Source organism: Canis aureus, chromosome 12, assembly GCF_053574225.1.
Source record: "Canis aureus isolate CA01 chromosome 12, VMU_Caureus_v.1.0, whole genome shotgun sequence".
In the NCBI taxonomy this organism is placed as follows: domain Eukaryota; kingdom Metazoa; phylum Chordata; class Mammalia; order Carnivora; family Canidae; genus Canis; species Canis aureus.
Window position 1 is genome coordinate 24,582,729 of NC_135622.1, and position 16,900 is coordinate 24,599,628.

General features: G+C 44.7%; 2 protein-coding genes across 10 annotated transcripts in view; one reads left to right on the forward strand and one right to left on the reverse strand.

The window, feature by feature from the left end:
• The window catches only part of DNAH6 (dynein axonemal heavy chain 6), a 232,589-nt gene extending 218,892 nt beyond the window's left edge, over positions 1-13,697 (forward strand). For all 7 annotated transcript variants that reach the window (XM_077843075.1, XM_077843078.1, XM_077843074.1 and 4 more), the window contains 6 exons: positions 1,921-2,048; positions 4,726-4,911; positions 5,409-5,481; positions 6,276-6,427; positions 9,284-9,506; positions 13,449-13,697. In XM_077843075.1, coding sequence (XP_077699201.1) covers positions 1,921-2,048; positions 4,726-4,911; positions 5,409-5,481; positions 6,276-6,427; positions 9,284-9,506; positions 13,449-13,552 — 866 coding nt within the window. In that variant the 3' untranslated portion in view covers positions 13,553-13,697. The remainder of the gene's footprint in view (positions 1-1,920; positions 2,049-4,725; positions 4,912-5,408; positions 5,482-6,275; positions 6,428-9,283; positions 9,507-13,448) is intronic.
• TRABD2A (TraB domain containing 2A) overlaps positions 1-16,900 on the reverse strand; it is a 165,547-nt gene that overhangs the window by 98,536 nt on the left and 50,111 nt on the right. For 2 of the 3 annotated variants that reach the window (XM_077843084.1, XM_077843083.1), the window contains exon 7: positions 16,113-16,527. In XM_077843084.1, the coding sequence (XP_077699210.1) occupies positions 16,344-16,527 (184 nt within the window). In that variant the 3' untranslated portion in view covers positions 16,113-16,343. Of the gene's footprint in view, positions 1-16,112; positions 16,528-16,900 lie in introns of those variants that run through there. The other variant, XR_013349163.1, reaches the window with a different exon arrangement.

A 16,900-nucleotide genomic window follows, 5' to 3' on the forward strand; every position in this document is an offset into this window, starting at 1 on the left:
ACACTTTTGACACCAAACATGGGCTTTTCCCTTACATTAAGCAGTTCTCCAAATCTCTGGACACCAACTGAGTATCCTAGAGTCCAACTACGATGCTAACCAACCAGGATTAGCACAGACCCCACAGGTTAAGGGCTCAATCCCACAAACCTGCCCTCCACTTCAGATGCTAATCTCAAGTCCCAAGTTGTGGCCTATACCTCTGACCAACTGGCAATAATTTTCGGGTTCCCACAGCACCCTTCTTAGGTTTATAATTTGCTAGAATGGTTCACAAAACTCAGGGGAAAATATTTACATATAAATAATAAAGGTACAGATAAACAACCACAAGAAGAGATGTACAGGACAAGGTCTAGAAGAGTCCAAGTGCAGGAGCTTCTGTCTCCACGGAGTTAGGGTACACTGCCCTTCTAGCACATGGAAGCTCTCCAAACCCCTCCAGTTACGGTTTTTATGGAGGCTTCATTATTAGACAGGATTGATTAAACTGTTAGCCATTAGTGATTAACTCAATCTCTAGCCCCTCTCCCCTCTCCCAAGAGGTCAGTCGGAACTGTTGAAAGTTCCAACAGTCTAATCACATGGTTGGTCCCCCTGACAACAAGCCCCCTACCCTTACAGGCTTTCCAAAGCCACCTCATTAACAAAAACTCAGGTTTATGTTATGAATAATGAAAGATGCTCCTTTTACCTTTAACACTCAGAAGCTATTTCACGAGCCGGGGCCAAACCCAAATATTAAAAATGAAAAAAAAAAATGATGCTCCTATCACTCTTATTACTTAGGAAATTACAAAGGTTTTGGGGGCTCCAGCCAGAATGAACCAGGGACAAAGACCAAAATATATATTTCTTATTATGTCACCATACCACAGACAATCTTGCCAATCCTCCCAAGACCCCCAGAAGAAAAGCCCTGTGTGACCTCGGAAGCAAGTCAACTCCTCCCAAGACAGGCCCTCAAAAGAATGCCTCCTGAGTAGAGGGGTCTGTTGATGTTGATGTAAACTTAGTTTAGGAAGCAATTTTTAACAAATATAAGATGGAGGGCTGGGTAGAAAGGGATGCCTAGGCAGATAGCTGGCTGGAATACCGTGTATTTGGTTCACGGAGTTCCACTGACACCCATATTTTTCTCTCCGAGCTTAATAAGGCTTATCCTTTCAGTGTGAAATAAATGATGCAATCTGCTGAAGCTAAGGGAACAGGGATATGACTAGTTCAATAAAAGAAGTGAGGGTTTGGAATAGCCTGTGAGGAGCTAATAGGAGACCGGGGACACGTAAGCACAGCACTGGGGACCTGAGCCTAGACCAAGCCACACTGCTGTATGATTCTTCTAGAGCAGTGAAAATGTGAATTCAGAAGGAATTTGGTACATGTACTTCAGAGCCACTCACTAACACCTTACTCAGACATGCAGGGAAAATGCTGGTCCTTCATTTTTTTATAGCTCATGTGAGCCTCCATTTGCTAGCCTGTAGAGAAAAGGAAGAGCAAAACTTTCGATTCAGCTTGAACCATGGGTCTAATAACTGAGTAAGTCCCTCTGAATAATGCTCAGTAACAAGAAAAATGCTACATTTGCCTCATCCCTCGTTCTCCACCCCCCCAAACCCCTCATCTCTGAGATGCGATGCAGGCATGCAGGGAAGAGGGGGGGGGTCCATACCTGCATGGCAGAGACGACTCAGGGTCCCTAGCACCTCTGGTCTCAGGGATGGCCCTCATCTACCAGGTAGCTGCTTGTCCTGCTGGCATTTGCCACCGAGGTCTGCATGGCCTGACCCCCATTCAGCCGAGGCCCAGACACGAAGCTGGTTTTGTAAAAGTTAAGGTAAGTGCATTACAGTAGCAATGTTATGAGGACAGAAATCGGTGATAATCAATCTGAGGAATCAGCTGTGTGTGTTTCAGAAACACTGGAAATGGAGACTGCATCTGAGAGCCTTTTCGTCAAGGATCCTCAAGGACGCCTTAACTCCTTGACTACCGTTCTTGGACAAGAAGTGGACCGCTTTAACAGGCTACTGAAGTTAATACATGTATGAGCGCTCGCTGCCAGCACAGCTGCTGGGTACCAAAGCTTTGTAGAGAAGCCTGTTGTCATAAGAATTTTCCATTTCCACTCCTTCCACATTTCTGTTTGGATATACTAACAACTCTTCAAACACAACTAGTCTAAAATTGAATTGACCCTCATCTGACAAGTCTGTTCCCCTTCTCTAATAATGCCTCCATCAGTATATGCTGCAGATTCCAGTGTCCTTGTTACCCTATCTCGATGTATCTAATCAGCTGTATACCCAGGTCTGCAGGCCAGGTGGTCAGCTCAGGGCTTATCACTACTGAAAAAGCCAGGATAGAGATTAAACTACTATGATAAAGACCTCCAAATACAATGATCAAACAAGATAAAAATTCACTTCCATCTCAGCTAACAGCCCAGAGGAATCCCTATAGGACGGGTAGTTAATCTTGCTTTATGAGCTCATCTAGGGATCCCAGCTGGAGGGCTGGCTCTTCAGCCTCAACAGATAGCTTGTATCTCTGAGCCTATGGTGGCTGCTCCTATTGTCCCCTTTGGCTAGCCAGGGGACAGGGGAAAGAGGGCTGAGAAAAAGCATGTTCTGCATAAAAATACGACCCAGAAATTGCATACATTTTTTTTTTTTTTGCTTGTACCCTATTAGCCAAAATTTGGTAACATGGCCATACACCAGCTGCAAGGGTGGAGGGAAATATAGTCTCTATATCGGATTGCTATGTGCCCAGCTAAAATTAAGGGAGTACCACTATTCAGAGGACAGACATTGATGCTGCTCATTTTCGCCTCCTCCACATCATGACCTTTTCACCTCCCTGAAGATGAACAAATCCAAATGTTGCTTCCTCCAAAAAATCTTCCTGACACACCAGCCTGTCCCTCCACCATCAGATAACTTACAAGCCCCTCACCGCTCCTTCATTTCAGTGTCTATCACTGTACCTTGCACATTACTTTGTAATTACCCCTCCACAAGGATGGCTCCCCCATTAGACAATGAACTTCTTGAAGAAAAGGAAACTAGTATAGTAGTCATCTTTGTTTCCCTAGTCCCTAACATATACTAAATCTTTACGAATATTTGAATGCACGAGTGAATGAGAGTGGCTCTCAAATCTCCTCATGGCCCCTTCTGGTCAAACATCACTCTCCCAATAATGGAGGAATTCTCCTACAGGAAGGGGAAGAGCGAGGAGTCCAGGAAGCAGCAGCCTGCAAGGCAATGGGGAGTCAGCAGAGCACTCCTATCTGAGGCAGGGGTGGTGGACCCTCACTGCCACCCCCCACCCCTACCTCTGCCCAGTCCTGCCCTGACTCTGTCTCAGCCTCACCTTCACTTCACCATGGTAGCATAAAGAAAGGGGAAGGAAGGTAGGGGCACCCAGGGGAGCCCATTCTCCTCCCTTTAGTTAGAACTATGAGACAGGGCAGTTCCTGGGAGAGACGAGGCCACCCTGTCAGTCAGGCTTCTCACCACAGAGAACATTGGGAAGGGTGCTTTCTCCCCCTGCACACAGCGTGTGTTAACTGCCTCCTCTGGGAGATTCGGCCACAAGGTGACATCTATTTTAAGCAGACCTAGAAGACCCTACCTGTCTAATCCCCCTCTGCAACTTAAGCATTCTCCCAGCATTTTATGCAAGTCTTCTGTTCCTTCTTCCATTTTCGGTATCTAAGGTGGTATACGGCCTTGGCTCTAGCCGAGAGCCTCCTTGCCCTCTGATGCAGCAAAGGGCTCCTCACATCCTAAGGGCGATCTAACTAAAACTCTATGTTTTCATACCACTGCCTCTTGCGAAGAGAGGCAGGGAGGTGGGTAGGAAGGCTGACTAACCTTGTTCATCCACATGTGGCCTATCTCCAGAATTATATGGTCCTGGACCTTATTTTGTTTTTTGAAATCAACATAAATTTGGCCTCTAACATCTTTCTATAATATCTTCCCAGTAGATGGCAGTAGTTTTCACAAAACTAGAACCCACACAGGCCATACCAATCTATATGCCCTGCCTTCATCTTTAGCCACGCAGCAAATATTACCCTGTATTTCTCATAGCTGCTGCCAGCCCGGCACCTTCCAGGACTACTGCCTGCCTCTGATTTCTGTTGTGCTGAGGGGAGGAGGGAAAGGGGAATGTCTTAAGGAAGTGTTTCCAGTTCAAGGAGACTCTCTCTGGTACCACTGAGAAAGACTGGTCTTATCTAAGAATCTTCCCTCTCTGCTATAACTTCAGAGGCCATGGGCAGCCCCTGGGCAGAGTTAGCCAGTGGCATGAGGTAGTTCTCATCGCCACCACCATGGTTCCCAAATAACTAATCATCAGGCCCATTTTTCTTTAGCCCGAAGGAGAGCTATTCAGTGGCATTTCTTGAAACCACTTCTCTAGGCTTCAAGGGCTATTTCTCCTCCTTCCCCTCTTCCCACTTCATTGGATTCTACTATTAACCACCTGAACAGCTCCCCACCCCAGGTCTCACACCCCTATAGTCATGTGTTGTAAACATGGATGAAAGACTAGAGGGTGTGGCCCAGCAGACAGGTGCAGAGAGGGTGGAACCCAGCAAGGGGGCCCTTCAACCAAAGGCAGTACCTGCCACCACAAAGAAGTGGCACTCACTTGATGATTACATCTGTGAAAGGCACCCTCTCCCCACCCCCGTTCTTGTTCTTTCAGACTTCTCTGGAAACACTCAACAAAGCCATTGCTGGCCTTGTAGTGATGTCTGAGGAAATGGAGAAGGTATACAACAGTTTCCTCAACAACCAGGTTCCTTCTCTCTGGTCCAGCACAGCCTACCCATCCCTGAAGCCTCTGGGATCATGGGTCAAAGACCTTATCCTGAGGACTGCATTTGTGGATGTAAGAAAAGTCACTTCTTTGGGGTTTGATGACCATGGTAGACCTCAAGGTCCTTAGGAAGCCCTAGCTAACAAAAACACTAACAACTGTTGAGGGATCATCTAAGCCCAAAGAAACTTCAATCAATTTTAAAGCCATGCTCGTTACAATGTACTTTGCCCTGGGCCCTTATCCCCACATCCTGTTTTGTTTTCAGATCTAGTTCCTGGGACCCCACTGTGAGGTCCAGAACCAATCTGACAGGAGTCCAAACTGCCAGGTGTGACCTTGCTGTGGTCTACCGTCTTCCACAGCCCCTATAATAACCAGGTTCTGGACCTATAGTCAGGCTGCTGGGTGAGGAAGGGGGACACGCAGGCAGTGAGAATGGGGCTGGTGACCAACTCAGCTCGTTGAACTTCTGTCTCCTGAGAGGCCCTCCAAAATATGGCTTTGATTTAAATAACAAACTCCATTACAGAAAAACAATACATTATGATATAATGTTTCTCCTTTAGTTGTGGCTCAAAAGAGGGCAGCCTAAGTCCTTCTGGATCTCTGGTTTCTTCTTTCCTCAAGGATTTCTAACAGGTAATTAACAATGCTTTCCCCAGAAAAAGCCCACAGAAAACACCATGATTTGTCACATACTGGGTTTCCAGGAATTGGGGAAAAGGCATGACTGTTAATGACCTAACCGTGGATAGTTGATTATAGGGCAGTTCAGTGAGGCTCTGCTCTTCCTCACTTGCTGGGGAAAAGGATGGCAGAAATAGCAGATGTTCCCCTACAACCTAATCCCTGCCTCTCTCCGCCATGCCAGTGTGAGCACTGCTGCTGCTGTGAATGTCCAGAGCATACCCCATTCCCCTTGCAACCCAGGCTCAAAGGCACCACCAGCTTGCCACCTACTCCAGCCCCACCTCAGAACAGCTCCCTTCCCTCTACAAAATATTCCTTCCGTCCTTCCATCAGCCCTTCCATTTAGCCCTCACTCCAGCTAGAGTCCTTAATCTGTCTTTAGAATCTTTCTTGTTCTGAATCCCTTATAACAAGCCCATGCAAGACAAGCTGAGCAGGATTCTGAAGTTAGAGAGATTGGGCTCTAGAACTCCTGCACTGGCTTATCTCCCTCACTGCAGAGCAGTGCACTGGAGACGTGGCCTACTTCCCTCTTCCGAGCCCTGCCATGGCTCCACCCCTCCCAACATCCCCTCAGGCTTCCTCTCTCATGAACAAACCCAGAATAAGGTACTAATGGTTGAGACTTCAAGATGGAGAGGAAACTCTCAAATGCTAGAGCAGTCTAATTGAGGCAAGCGGAGACCATGTTTGAGAAGCGGCAGCTGTTTGAAGGACCCAGATTTCTGGTTTTCATATTTCAGGAACTCTTCAAAATCATGCTCGGAAATACAATTTGCCTATAGATGAGCTGAGTTTCAACTACAACATCATTCCTACCTATCGAGATCAAGCAGCAGTTATAGAAGCTGCCAGGACAGTGCAGTTTGGACAAGAACTGCCCATGGACTTGGAGGTATTGTCCCCAGACTACTGTTACAGCAAAGCAGCTCTGTCCCACTGTCATTTGACATCTCAGCCAACCTCCCCTGCCCTGCTGCTCCCACATGCAGGAGCATGAGAAGCAGGACAAGAAAAAAAAAAAAAAAAAAAAAAAAAGAAGCAGGACAAAATTCACAGCCCTCAAACAAACTCCCCAGTCTACCAATGCCTACATGGGAACTGTTTAGTCTGATTTGTAGAGATTTTTTTTTTTTTTTAAGTAACACTGTTTTTTTTTTGTTTTTTTTTTTGTTTTTGATACCTATAGCAACTTTCTCTTCTTATGGGTAAAGAGGTTAAATATATAAGGATTTTAGCAAGATGTTAAAAACAAAGGTTTTAGAATCAGGCAGGCCTGAAGTTAAATTCTGACTTTCCCCTTTGCCATCTGTGTGCTAGAGCAATGACTAACACATCTGCATCTCAGCATTCTCATCTGTAAAATGGGGCTGATAGCACCAACCTCAAAATTGTAATGCAGTGTAAATGAACCAGCACATAATGTTCCTACAATAAATATTATTATAGGCTGAATTTATTTACCATTCTTTCAACTGCCTCCTAGCAGAAGTGATATACTAACTTCATACATTATTGAACCATAAATGCATGATGTAACTAATAGGAATGCACTAAGAAAGCAGTTTAAACTCTGCTTACATAGTTTACTCCTGCTAGAGCATAAGTTCTCAAAGTATGGTTCCAATACCAGGAGCACTGGCATCACCTGGGAACTTATTAGAAATGCAGATTCCAAGGACCCATTCTAGATCTACTAAATCAGAAACTCAGGGCTGGGACCCAGAAATCTATACTGTAACAAGTCCTACATGGGGTTCTTAGCTCACTAAAGTTTGAAAAACACTGCTCTAGAATAATTTTCAACCTTGACTGCAGGTTAGAATCACCTGTGGAGATTTTTAAAAATCCCAGTGCCCAGACTACACTGCAGTTACATCAAAATCACCCCAATTTCATTAGGCATCATTATTTTCCAAAGCTCCTCTGGTGATTTCAGTGTACAGCCAGGGATGAGACCCACTGCTGCCAACCTGAGCTGCCCAGCTTTGATGCACTGAGAAAATACTGATGGGGGAGTGGAGCTCTGCCTCAAAGCATCTATCCACACTAGTGAGCCTTATAAATATAATCAAAGACCTGCTCCAGATTGCTTTTTCCAAGAAAGTGTTCACTCACCAATCAGCATAATTGTGGTAAATGGCTTTACCAAACTTTCCTTAAAATATCCTGGCATCAGTTAGTAGAAATTGCTCCTGCATAATTCTATCCATTCCACTCAGATCTGATTGATCTATGCTTTGCTCTCACAAGCAAAAACTTACAAAGACCAAACTGATCCAATATTCATGGCTTACTTATGAAATACTATAATATCCCATGCCTCTTCCTTACCTGTATTTAAAATGACAATAAAAGGGTTATATTTTTAAGGAAATACATTTTAGCATCAAAATACTTTTTAAAGAGAAATTAAATCAGGAGTTGCACTCATTATTTTGAGCCCCTTCTTAGCCAGGAAGTTGTCCCAGGCCCATATCAGGAATAACTGAGGACCGAGGAAGGCAAAACAACATCCACATTAAAGCTCTCGCCAGGGTCATCCAGGATGCCGGCTCTGCTCGGTGCCAGGAACATTTCTACCTGCCATATAACGCTGACTCTGACAGAAGTTTACAGTGACCACCAGGGCCTCTGTCCCTCCACCTGGCCCCCATCCACACCACATCTCCACTTAGATCACAGGCACTGAGCCATGACAATGCCTTAGAATCTCTGCCCAACTCCTGGTCCTCCCAGCAAATGTCTGCAAGAGACTGTGCTGAGACAGCTTTAGTTCTGTTATAAGTAAGCAGGGCCACTATCAACCCGTTTGCCACCTTTGTGCAGTTTAGGAAAAGGAAAACACTCTTCCTCTGGGTAGATGCCCAAGTGGCTCCCACACATGGCCTGGCAAGTGCACAGCAGGATGGTTTCAGCCCCTACAAAGGCAAACCTACCTAAGTGTACACAGCCGCCCGCAAAACAGGAAGGCCTGCCCCACCCTGCCTGTCCAAGAGACCAAGTTCAGGATGCTGGAAAGTAAAGATCAGGCAAAGAGCTTACCATTCTTTTATTCATGATAAAAATATACTATCTATATCCAAATAGCTTGGTCGTCTGCCTGCAGGTGTGAAGCTCCAATGATCCAAAAGATAACTGGCTCTGCAAGTGGCCAAATTCACTCAGTGTTTGAGGAAGGATAACACAGAAGGCTACAACTGGCGGAAACTGCACACAAGTGCTGGCATCCAATTATGGCTACGAAGGGGCACAGTTTTTCTCTGTCGCCCCCCACCCCCTGCTTTAAGAGAAACATTAAAAATCTAGCATAATTTCTGAAAACAAAAAAAGGAACTTTCCATTGGTGCTCTACAATGTTATTACAGATACGTAATCTATCTTTAGGAGGGCACCCAGACCCTTAAAACACCTTGCTAAAAAGAACATGATAGTCACAGCCCTCCTATCCCATCTGCTTCCCATGAGAAGGAGAAAGTCATAGCACCATATCAGACAGTCTGAAGCCCATACATGGTATCCCCTATTAGAGATCCTGGTGGAGTGTGGAAAATAGGAGATTTGGTGTCTAAGGTGTATGTTATTTTACCTTTCTGAGCCTTGGTATTCTCCTCTCTAAAATGTCAGAATAACAGCAATCTGTAGAGTGATTCTTAGAATTAACTGGTAAGGATGTGGGACTCAGAAAATGGCCCACAACAGCTAATCCCCTTCTCCTCTTCTCACCTTTAAACTTCTGGCTATCTTTCAGTTGCCGTCTCCTGAAGATGGTGTTCTTGTTCATGGAATGTTCATGGATGCTTCTCGATGGGACAATGTGGAGATGGTGATAGAGGATGCATTGCCAGGACAAATGAATCCAATGCTGCCTGTGGTGCATTTTGAGCCTCGACAAAATTATGTGCCAAACCCAACACTTTACCACTCCCCACTTTATAAGACAGGGGCCCGGGCAGGAACACTCTCAACCACAGGTAAGGACGTGCTAAGATTGGTCCAAATGATGACAAAACGCAAACTACGGAAGTCCAAAAAAAAAGCTATACTGTGCAAGGAGAGATCTTAAACCAATTAGCAAGGCTTAAAATGAGGCCAGTTATAACATACTAATCTATAAATGTTATAAATTCTCTTCACTTTTAACTCTTGAGTATGGACTGACATAAAATTAATGCTTTCTTCTATTAGTCTAATAGGTAGAAAATAGAGCTTATTGAGCAATGACTTCTAATTTGAGAAGTCATTCCCAATGATGGCCTCTGTACCCACAAAAATCTCTTCCACCAAAGGCACTGAGACTCATCATAGAAAACAGATTTGAAAATAAACCAAAAATGGAATGCCATGTTGCAAAAAGGGGGATGAAGTGGGCCTGAAACTAAGATGCAGCCCTGAACAAAGGAAGCCAAGTAGAAAGCAATATGGACAGAGAAGCTGAAGAACCGCCCATACTCAGCGATGACACACCTAAGGAGTGAGCAGGGAATCCCTTGCAATACAGCAACATGTTTTTTTTTAAAAAGTGTCCTAATGAAAGGAGCCAGGTTTTCCAGTATTAATCTAGTAGGCAATCTGGAAGGAGAAAGAGAATAAAAGAGGGATAGTAATGGCTGATAATTTTCCAGAACTGAACAAACACTTGAGTTCTCAGATCACAAGATCTCACAAAGTGGTAGGAATGACTCTTGAAAGCACACAACAAAGAATTAAATTTTAAGACATATCAAAGTGATACTTAAGACTATCAGAGATTAAAAAAAAAAAAACACTCAGAGCAACAAGATAAAATGTATTAATACACTGAAACTAAAATTCCCGAGAATGAGAATCAGATTGACCTCAGGCATCTCTCTTTATCCACAGAGCACATAAAAAACATAATAGACAAACAACTTTTTAAAGGCTGAGGAAAAGCAACCTTGAACCAGAACTACAACAGATGCAACCAAATTATCATCCAAAAGGGAAGGAGTAATAAACCTATTTTTGGACATACAATGGCTCTAAGTTAATCACCACTGACCCTCTGTTTAAAACACACACACACTTAAATCATAATAGTTTGACCATAAAGATGATTTTAATAATAACATGAAACTAAATTTGTAGATGACAGAAATATGGGAAAGCGGGCAGGATAGAAAAAACTAAAACATTTTCTCATTTCAGTGGAGAATATAGATACTGATAAGATACTGATAAATATTTTTCTGATAAAATTTTCAATTAAAGGATGTTCTCAGGGTAGCCAGGTGGTTCAATGGTTTAGCGCCACCTTTGGCCCAGGGCCTGATTCTGGAGACCTGGGATCGAGTCCCACGTCAAGCTCCCTGCATGGAGCCTGCTTCTTCTTCTGCCTGTGTCTCTGCCCCCCTCTCTCTCTCTCTCTGTCTCTGATGAATAAATAAATATTTTTTAAAAAGTGACATGTCAATCTCATTAGCAGTAACTGTCTTGTCTCATTAAAAAATAAAGTATGTTCTCAAACAGCAATATACAGAATAGAACTAAAATAGACACTTTTTTAAGATTTTATTTATTCATGAGACACACAGAGGGAGAGAAAGGCAGAGACACAGGTAGAGGGAGAAGCAGGCTCCATGCAGGGAGCCTGACGTGGGACTCGATCCCAGGTCTCCAGGATCACACCCCAGGCCAAAGGCACCACTTAACCACTGAACCACCCGGGCTGCCCAAAATAGACACTTTTTTAAAAAAGATTTTATTTATTTGAGAGAGAGAGAGGGAACACAAGCAGGGGAGGGGCAGAGGGAGAAGGAGGCTCCCCACAGAGCAGGAAGCCCAACTCAGGGCTCGGTCCCAGGGCCCCAAGACCATGACCTGAGTCGAAGGCAGACACCCAACCAACTGAGCCACCCAGGCATCCATAAAATAGACACTCCTATCATCACGTCTTCATCTCTCCTTCCTATGACAAATCTAAGAGCATATTAAAAATTAATAATGGTGTGTACAAATTCTTACGTGGACACATGCTATTATTTACCTTGGATAAATATCTAGGAGTGGAATGACTGGATCGTGTGGTATGTATGTGTTTTACTTTTTAAGAAATGGCCAAACTATTTTCAAAGCAGCCATACCATTTAAAACTCCCACCAGTGGCATTTAAGGGTTCCAGTTCCTCTACCTCCTCACTACCACTTAGGATAACCAGTCCTTTTAATTTTAGATGTCACATAGACAGCTGGATGATAGAATATTAATGGCATCTTCTTGTGGTTTTACTTTGCACTTTCCTAATGGCTAATGATATTAGTCATCTTTTCTGGTACTTCTATCTTCTTTGATGAACTGTCTGTTCACGTCTTTCACCCGCTTTTTTAAGAGTCAGTTGTCTTATTATTGACTAAAATTCCAACAGGAACTCTGTCTTCTTGGCAAGAGGAACCAAGAGAAGGTAGTAATTAAAATGATTTTGCAATGGCACAAGACTCAACAAACAGATCAAATGCCCTAGATATAGACCCAGAAACACACTGTGTATACTGCTTGAAAATTGGCAGGAAAAGAGAAATTATTCCACAAATGGTGCTCAGACAATTGGGTATGCCAAACTTAGACCCTATGTCATACTACATACAAAAAATAAATCACTGATGGATTCTTTACACTCAATCATCACTAAATTTTAATATTATTAACCCTAATGAAATAATGGCTCTAAGTCATAATTATCAATAGCCGCTAGCATCGCAACAAAGAAAGATAATCAGACTTAAGGTGCTTCTACCACCTATTCAAGGTATTCTTGCCCCCAAAAACTCAAACCTGAATGTGATCATGCCTCTAGATCTAACCATCCCTTTACAGGGATAGAGGAACAGGTTTAAAATCACCACAGGGATGCTGTCAGCAAAAATCCAGACTCTGGGAAACTTCATAGGACAAATAATCTGGTTGTTTCAATAATTACAAGGCCAAAAGGAACCAGGTGGGGGGTGGGGACTTCCAATGGAAAGAGATGTAAGAGACACACTACTGGGGCATCTGGGTGGCTCAGTCAGTTGTGCAGGTAATTCTTGATTTTGGATCAGGTTGTGGGATCAAACCCCACATCGGGCTCTGTGCTGGGTGCAGAGCCTGCTTGGGATTCTCTCTCTCCCTCTCCCCCCACACCCACTCATTCTCTCTCTCAAATAAAATAGAATAAAATAAAATAAGATAAAATAAGACACATCACTTTATTTGAATCCTGAATCCAACAGTTAAATATATGTGTGTGTGTGCTGCATTTGTACTATAAAATGTCACTCAAACACAGCCGAGGCACCACACAGGGTATGGCATACAAAGGTACAGAAAAGGGAATTATATGTGTGTGTTCTCTGCTGAGGACACAGCACCTTCCCCAACGTCCAGATAGATGGGGTTTGCTATGAAGGCAGTGTCACCTTTAGGGCAGAACATCTTCTCACACTGGTCCTGGCCCCTCACACACTCCACAATGAAAAAAGCACAAAAGTGACCTCTTACTTCAGATGTCCCAGAGCTGAGGACTAAATATCTACAATTGTGCTTAGTCATTTCAGGAGCCCCAGTGCCTAACTGCAGGGTGGAACAAAGGATGGATGGACAGATGGGCAGACGGACGGACAAATGAGTAGACACCCAACCTACCAACTGCATCCCACTAAAGGCTCAGGGCTAAATCCTAGTGCAATGCTCCCTCAGTTACACAAAATCGAAGCTTGACAGGTCCTAAAGGATCCCTTAGTTCTAGTATCTTCATCTTATAGAACACAAAATTGAAATCCATAGAAGACTATTTGCCCATTATCCTTAGAGACTGAGTCAGGTCTGAAACCAGGTGTCTTAACGTCCAGTACAGTGCTCTTGGTATCAAGGGGTTATTCTTTAAGTAACAAACTTTGTGCCCTTGTATCCTCAACTAGGTCATTCAACCAACTTTGTGGTGACCGTCTTCTTACCCTCCAAGCGGTCCAAAGATTACTGGATTGCCAAGGGATCAGCTTTGCTCTGCCAGCTAAATGAGTGAGAAGTTGCCACCTCCCAAAAAACGAACCGGGCCAGAGATCTTTCTTGATGGAGGACAAAGGTCTGCTCACTTATATGTGAGCAAAACAGCTTTACTTCAGATCTGAATTAAAGGTAGTGTGGCTTTTCTAACCTAAAATAAAGTGTTTGAGTGTTTCTTCCTGTTGGTAATTCAAGATCTGCTGTGAAAACAGCAGTGAGTTCAGCACTCAGCTCTTAAACCTGCTCCCCACCCCCAGGTGAGAGCCAGACAGCTTCCCATCAATAACTTGGGGGGAGTGAAGAGGGTAAGCTGAGTGAGTCAGAACTCAGCAATGCGTTATCCACATGGGCTTCCTTCCTCCTCTAATATAAAAGGCCTGGTGTATGCTCCTGTCAACATGGCCCCAGGTGCTTCCATTTCTAGACCGGATTAAGGCTCAAAGTCCAACACATGGGAGGCTGATAAGCAAACAGCTGGGCAACAAAAGCTTCACCATGGTGCCTGTTCCCCCATCCCAGGGGCCATACTACAATCTTTAGGAGAGCCTGCTGTGCTACACTAAAGTGCAGGTTGGTCCCACCCAAGAACAGAATTTTCCCTTCCACTCTAGAATGAACCTGTGTGAAAAGCAGCCAAGTCTCACCCAGGTGTACCTAAGCTAGTCCCACCTTAAAGACAGAGGTTGTTGGGCCAGTACTACGATGGAGCAGCCTCAGGGGAATCCCTGGGTGGCTCAGCGGTTTAGCACCTGCCTTTGGCCCAGAGTGTGATCCTGGGGTCCTGGGATCGAGTCCCACGTCGGGCTCCCTGCATGGAGCCTGCTTGTGTCTCTGCCACTCTCTCTCTCTCTCTCTCTCTCTCTCTGTGTCTTTCATGAATAATTTTTTTTTTTAATGGAGCAGTCTCTCACACACAAAGAGAGAAAGAAAAAAAGAGCAGCACTGAGCAGCACTGTGGCAAACATCTTGTGTCAGCCCTGCCAACAAGGGTCTGCTTGCCTCCTCAGCCATAACATGAGCCAAGAAACTGGGAATCACCCAGCTAGAATGGCTAAAGCCACACCACCCCCTTACAGAAATCTGGAAGAACTGGGTCAGACACAGTAATCCTACCTTCCCCTTTTACCTCCAACTTCATCCCCATACCAATCAAAGTTAAAAACAGGGATCCCTGGGTGGCTCAGTGGTTTAGCACCTGCCTTTGGCCCAGGGCGTGATCCTGGAGTCCCAGGATCGAGTCCCATGTCAGGCTCCCTGCATGGAGCCCGCTTCTCCTTCTGCCTCTCTCTCTCACTCTGTCTCATGAATAAATAAAATCTTTAAAAAAAAAAAAAAAAAGTTAAAAACAGACTGGAGAAGCAGAGGGCACTTGTACTCCTCAGAGTTCAGAGCAGGAATCCGAAACTACTCTTGGCCTTCCAAGTAGGAACAGGTGTGCTTACTAGGCCATGGGAAAAGCTGCAGCTGTGGAAATCAGAGGTTGACATCAGGCACCACAGCAGCTGTAATCCAAGGTCAATGTCAGAGAGCTGCAGGAAACTGCCAGCCTCCCAACTGTACCACACTTGTGGAGTGGGCAACTGGACAGGAAAGTACAGAGGTGGGCCACTGCACAAACTCGGGCCTGCTGGAGCCTACACACAACTGCCACCACACTTGAAGAAAAAGGTCTCCTATCACCTTCCAAGTCACGTAAGTCTATCTCATTAGGAGAATCTCAGTCACAGTAGCAAGGGAACCTGGGAACATTTAGCCCTCCTACCCCTGCACTACCCGCGGTACAGAATGGAACAAAGGTGGAGGACTCACATCCTGAGTACCATCACACTGCTCTTTAAGTAGACCCCAAAATCTTCTGGGCCCTGGAAATGACTGAGAATGCATGCATGAGAAAGTCTAGGAAGGGAAGATCACAGCACTGCAAGCCCAGGCAATCAAGCTTAGCCTAAGCCGGGTTAGGAATAAACACATCTACTTCTTATTGGCCCCATACAAGTCCTGGGCAGACCCTCCAGGTTTCTGTGAGCTGCTCAAAAGCCCCTAAGGAGACCCTGCCATGGGGCAGGAGGAGGGGCAGGACACAGCTAAAAGTTCCCATTTCAGACTCAACCAAAGACAATTCTACTCTTACTCATTTTATATAGATTCCCCATAAGATTTTATTTGTAAAAGATATAAACATATAAATAATAAATAAATAACATGACAGGAAGAGGGAGTATTTGGAAATCATTTTCTCACAGAACACTTTGATGAAGCCTACCCATTCACCCAGCCTTCAGCATGTTGGTGAGATATTCATATATTATACACATAACTAAAGCACCTGTCAGAGTACAGGAAGCACCCTCTTCACCAGACCCTGAATAGAGAGGAGCAGACAAAGGTCCCATTGCCTGCTGATTCCCCAGGAATCCAGAACCAGGAGTGGGCAGGAAGGAGAAAAGGGTCAGGATCCCAAGTAGCAGGTAGGCCAGGAGTAGGGCCCAGGATGGAAGCAGTGATCGTACAGAAGGTGCAAGCAAGGGTTACTTGCATAATATATACACATTATGGGAAAAAGTCTACACAGAAAAGTATTTAATCATTTTCATATAATTCATTTATAATTATTTTCATATAATTCATTATGTTACAAAACTGTACACCTACCCCAAGCACTGCTGGATAACCCAAAGTCATTCCTTGGAAAGAGAAGAATCAACACTTTTATTCTGTCCTTCTTCCTGGATTGGGCCTATCCAGGCCAGAGCAGAGTGTGGAGTACAGAATAGCGATCCTTCAAGTCCAAGGGGTGACTCCTGCAGTCATTACAGGAGGGGTGTCTCTGTTTGGAAAGCCAGCACCAGCACCCAGAACACAGGAGTCCAGAGAGACAGACAGGCGCTGCTAGCCACCATCGGGCTGTGGTGGGAATGCCCATGGTGAGGGAGCTGCAGCTCGGCAGAGATGTACCTCTCCAGAACAGGGACCTGGAGCTGTGGCACCACAGCACTAGGAGGAAAAGAAAAACACAGAATCTCAGAGCACAGCAGGAGCCACTGGATACTCCAAGGCCCCCAAAGGCCCACACAGCTTCTTTTCATCTCCCTTCTTTAAAGACAGGAATGGATCATAGTATGGTAATGGGCTTCCTATGTCTCTGTCCCTCGATACTACTGCTACAACACATCCAAGTAATACAGGCGCTAAGGCCAGCACATTGGACAACTCTCCCGGGGCTACATGGTTCTCGGCTCAAAGATTATGAAAACTCTAGGTGTAAGAAGGCACAACTCAGATTTATTTATCATTAGCCTTTGGGCAATCTCAGGCAGGAACCCTCCTCACTGATCACACATAGAGGCACATCCATCTCAGGGTCTAT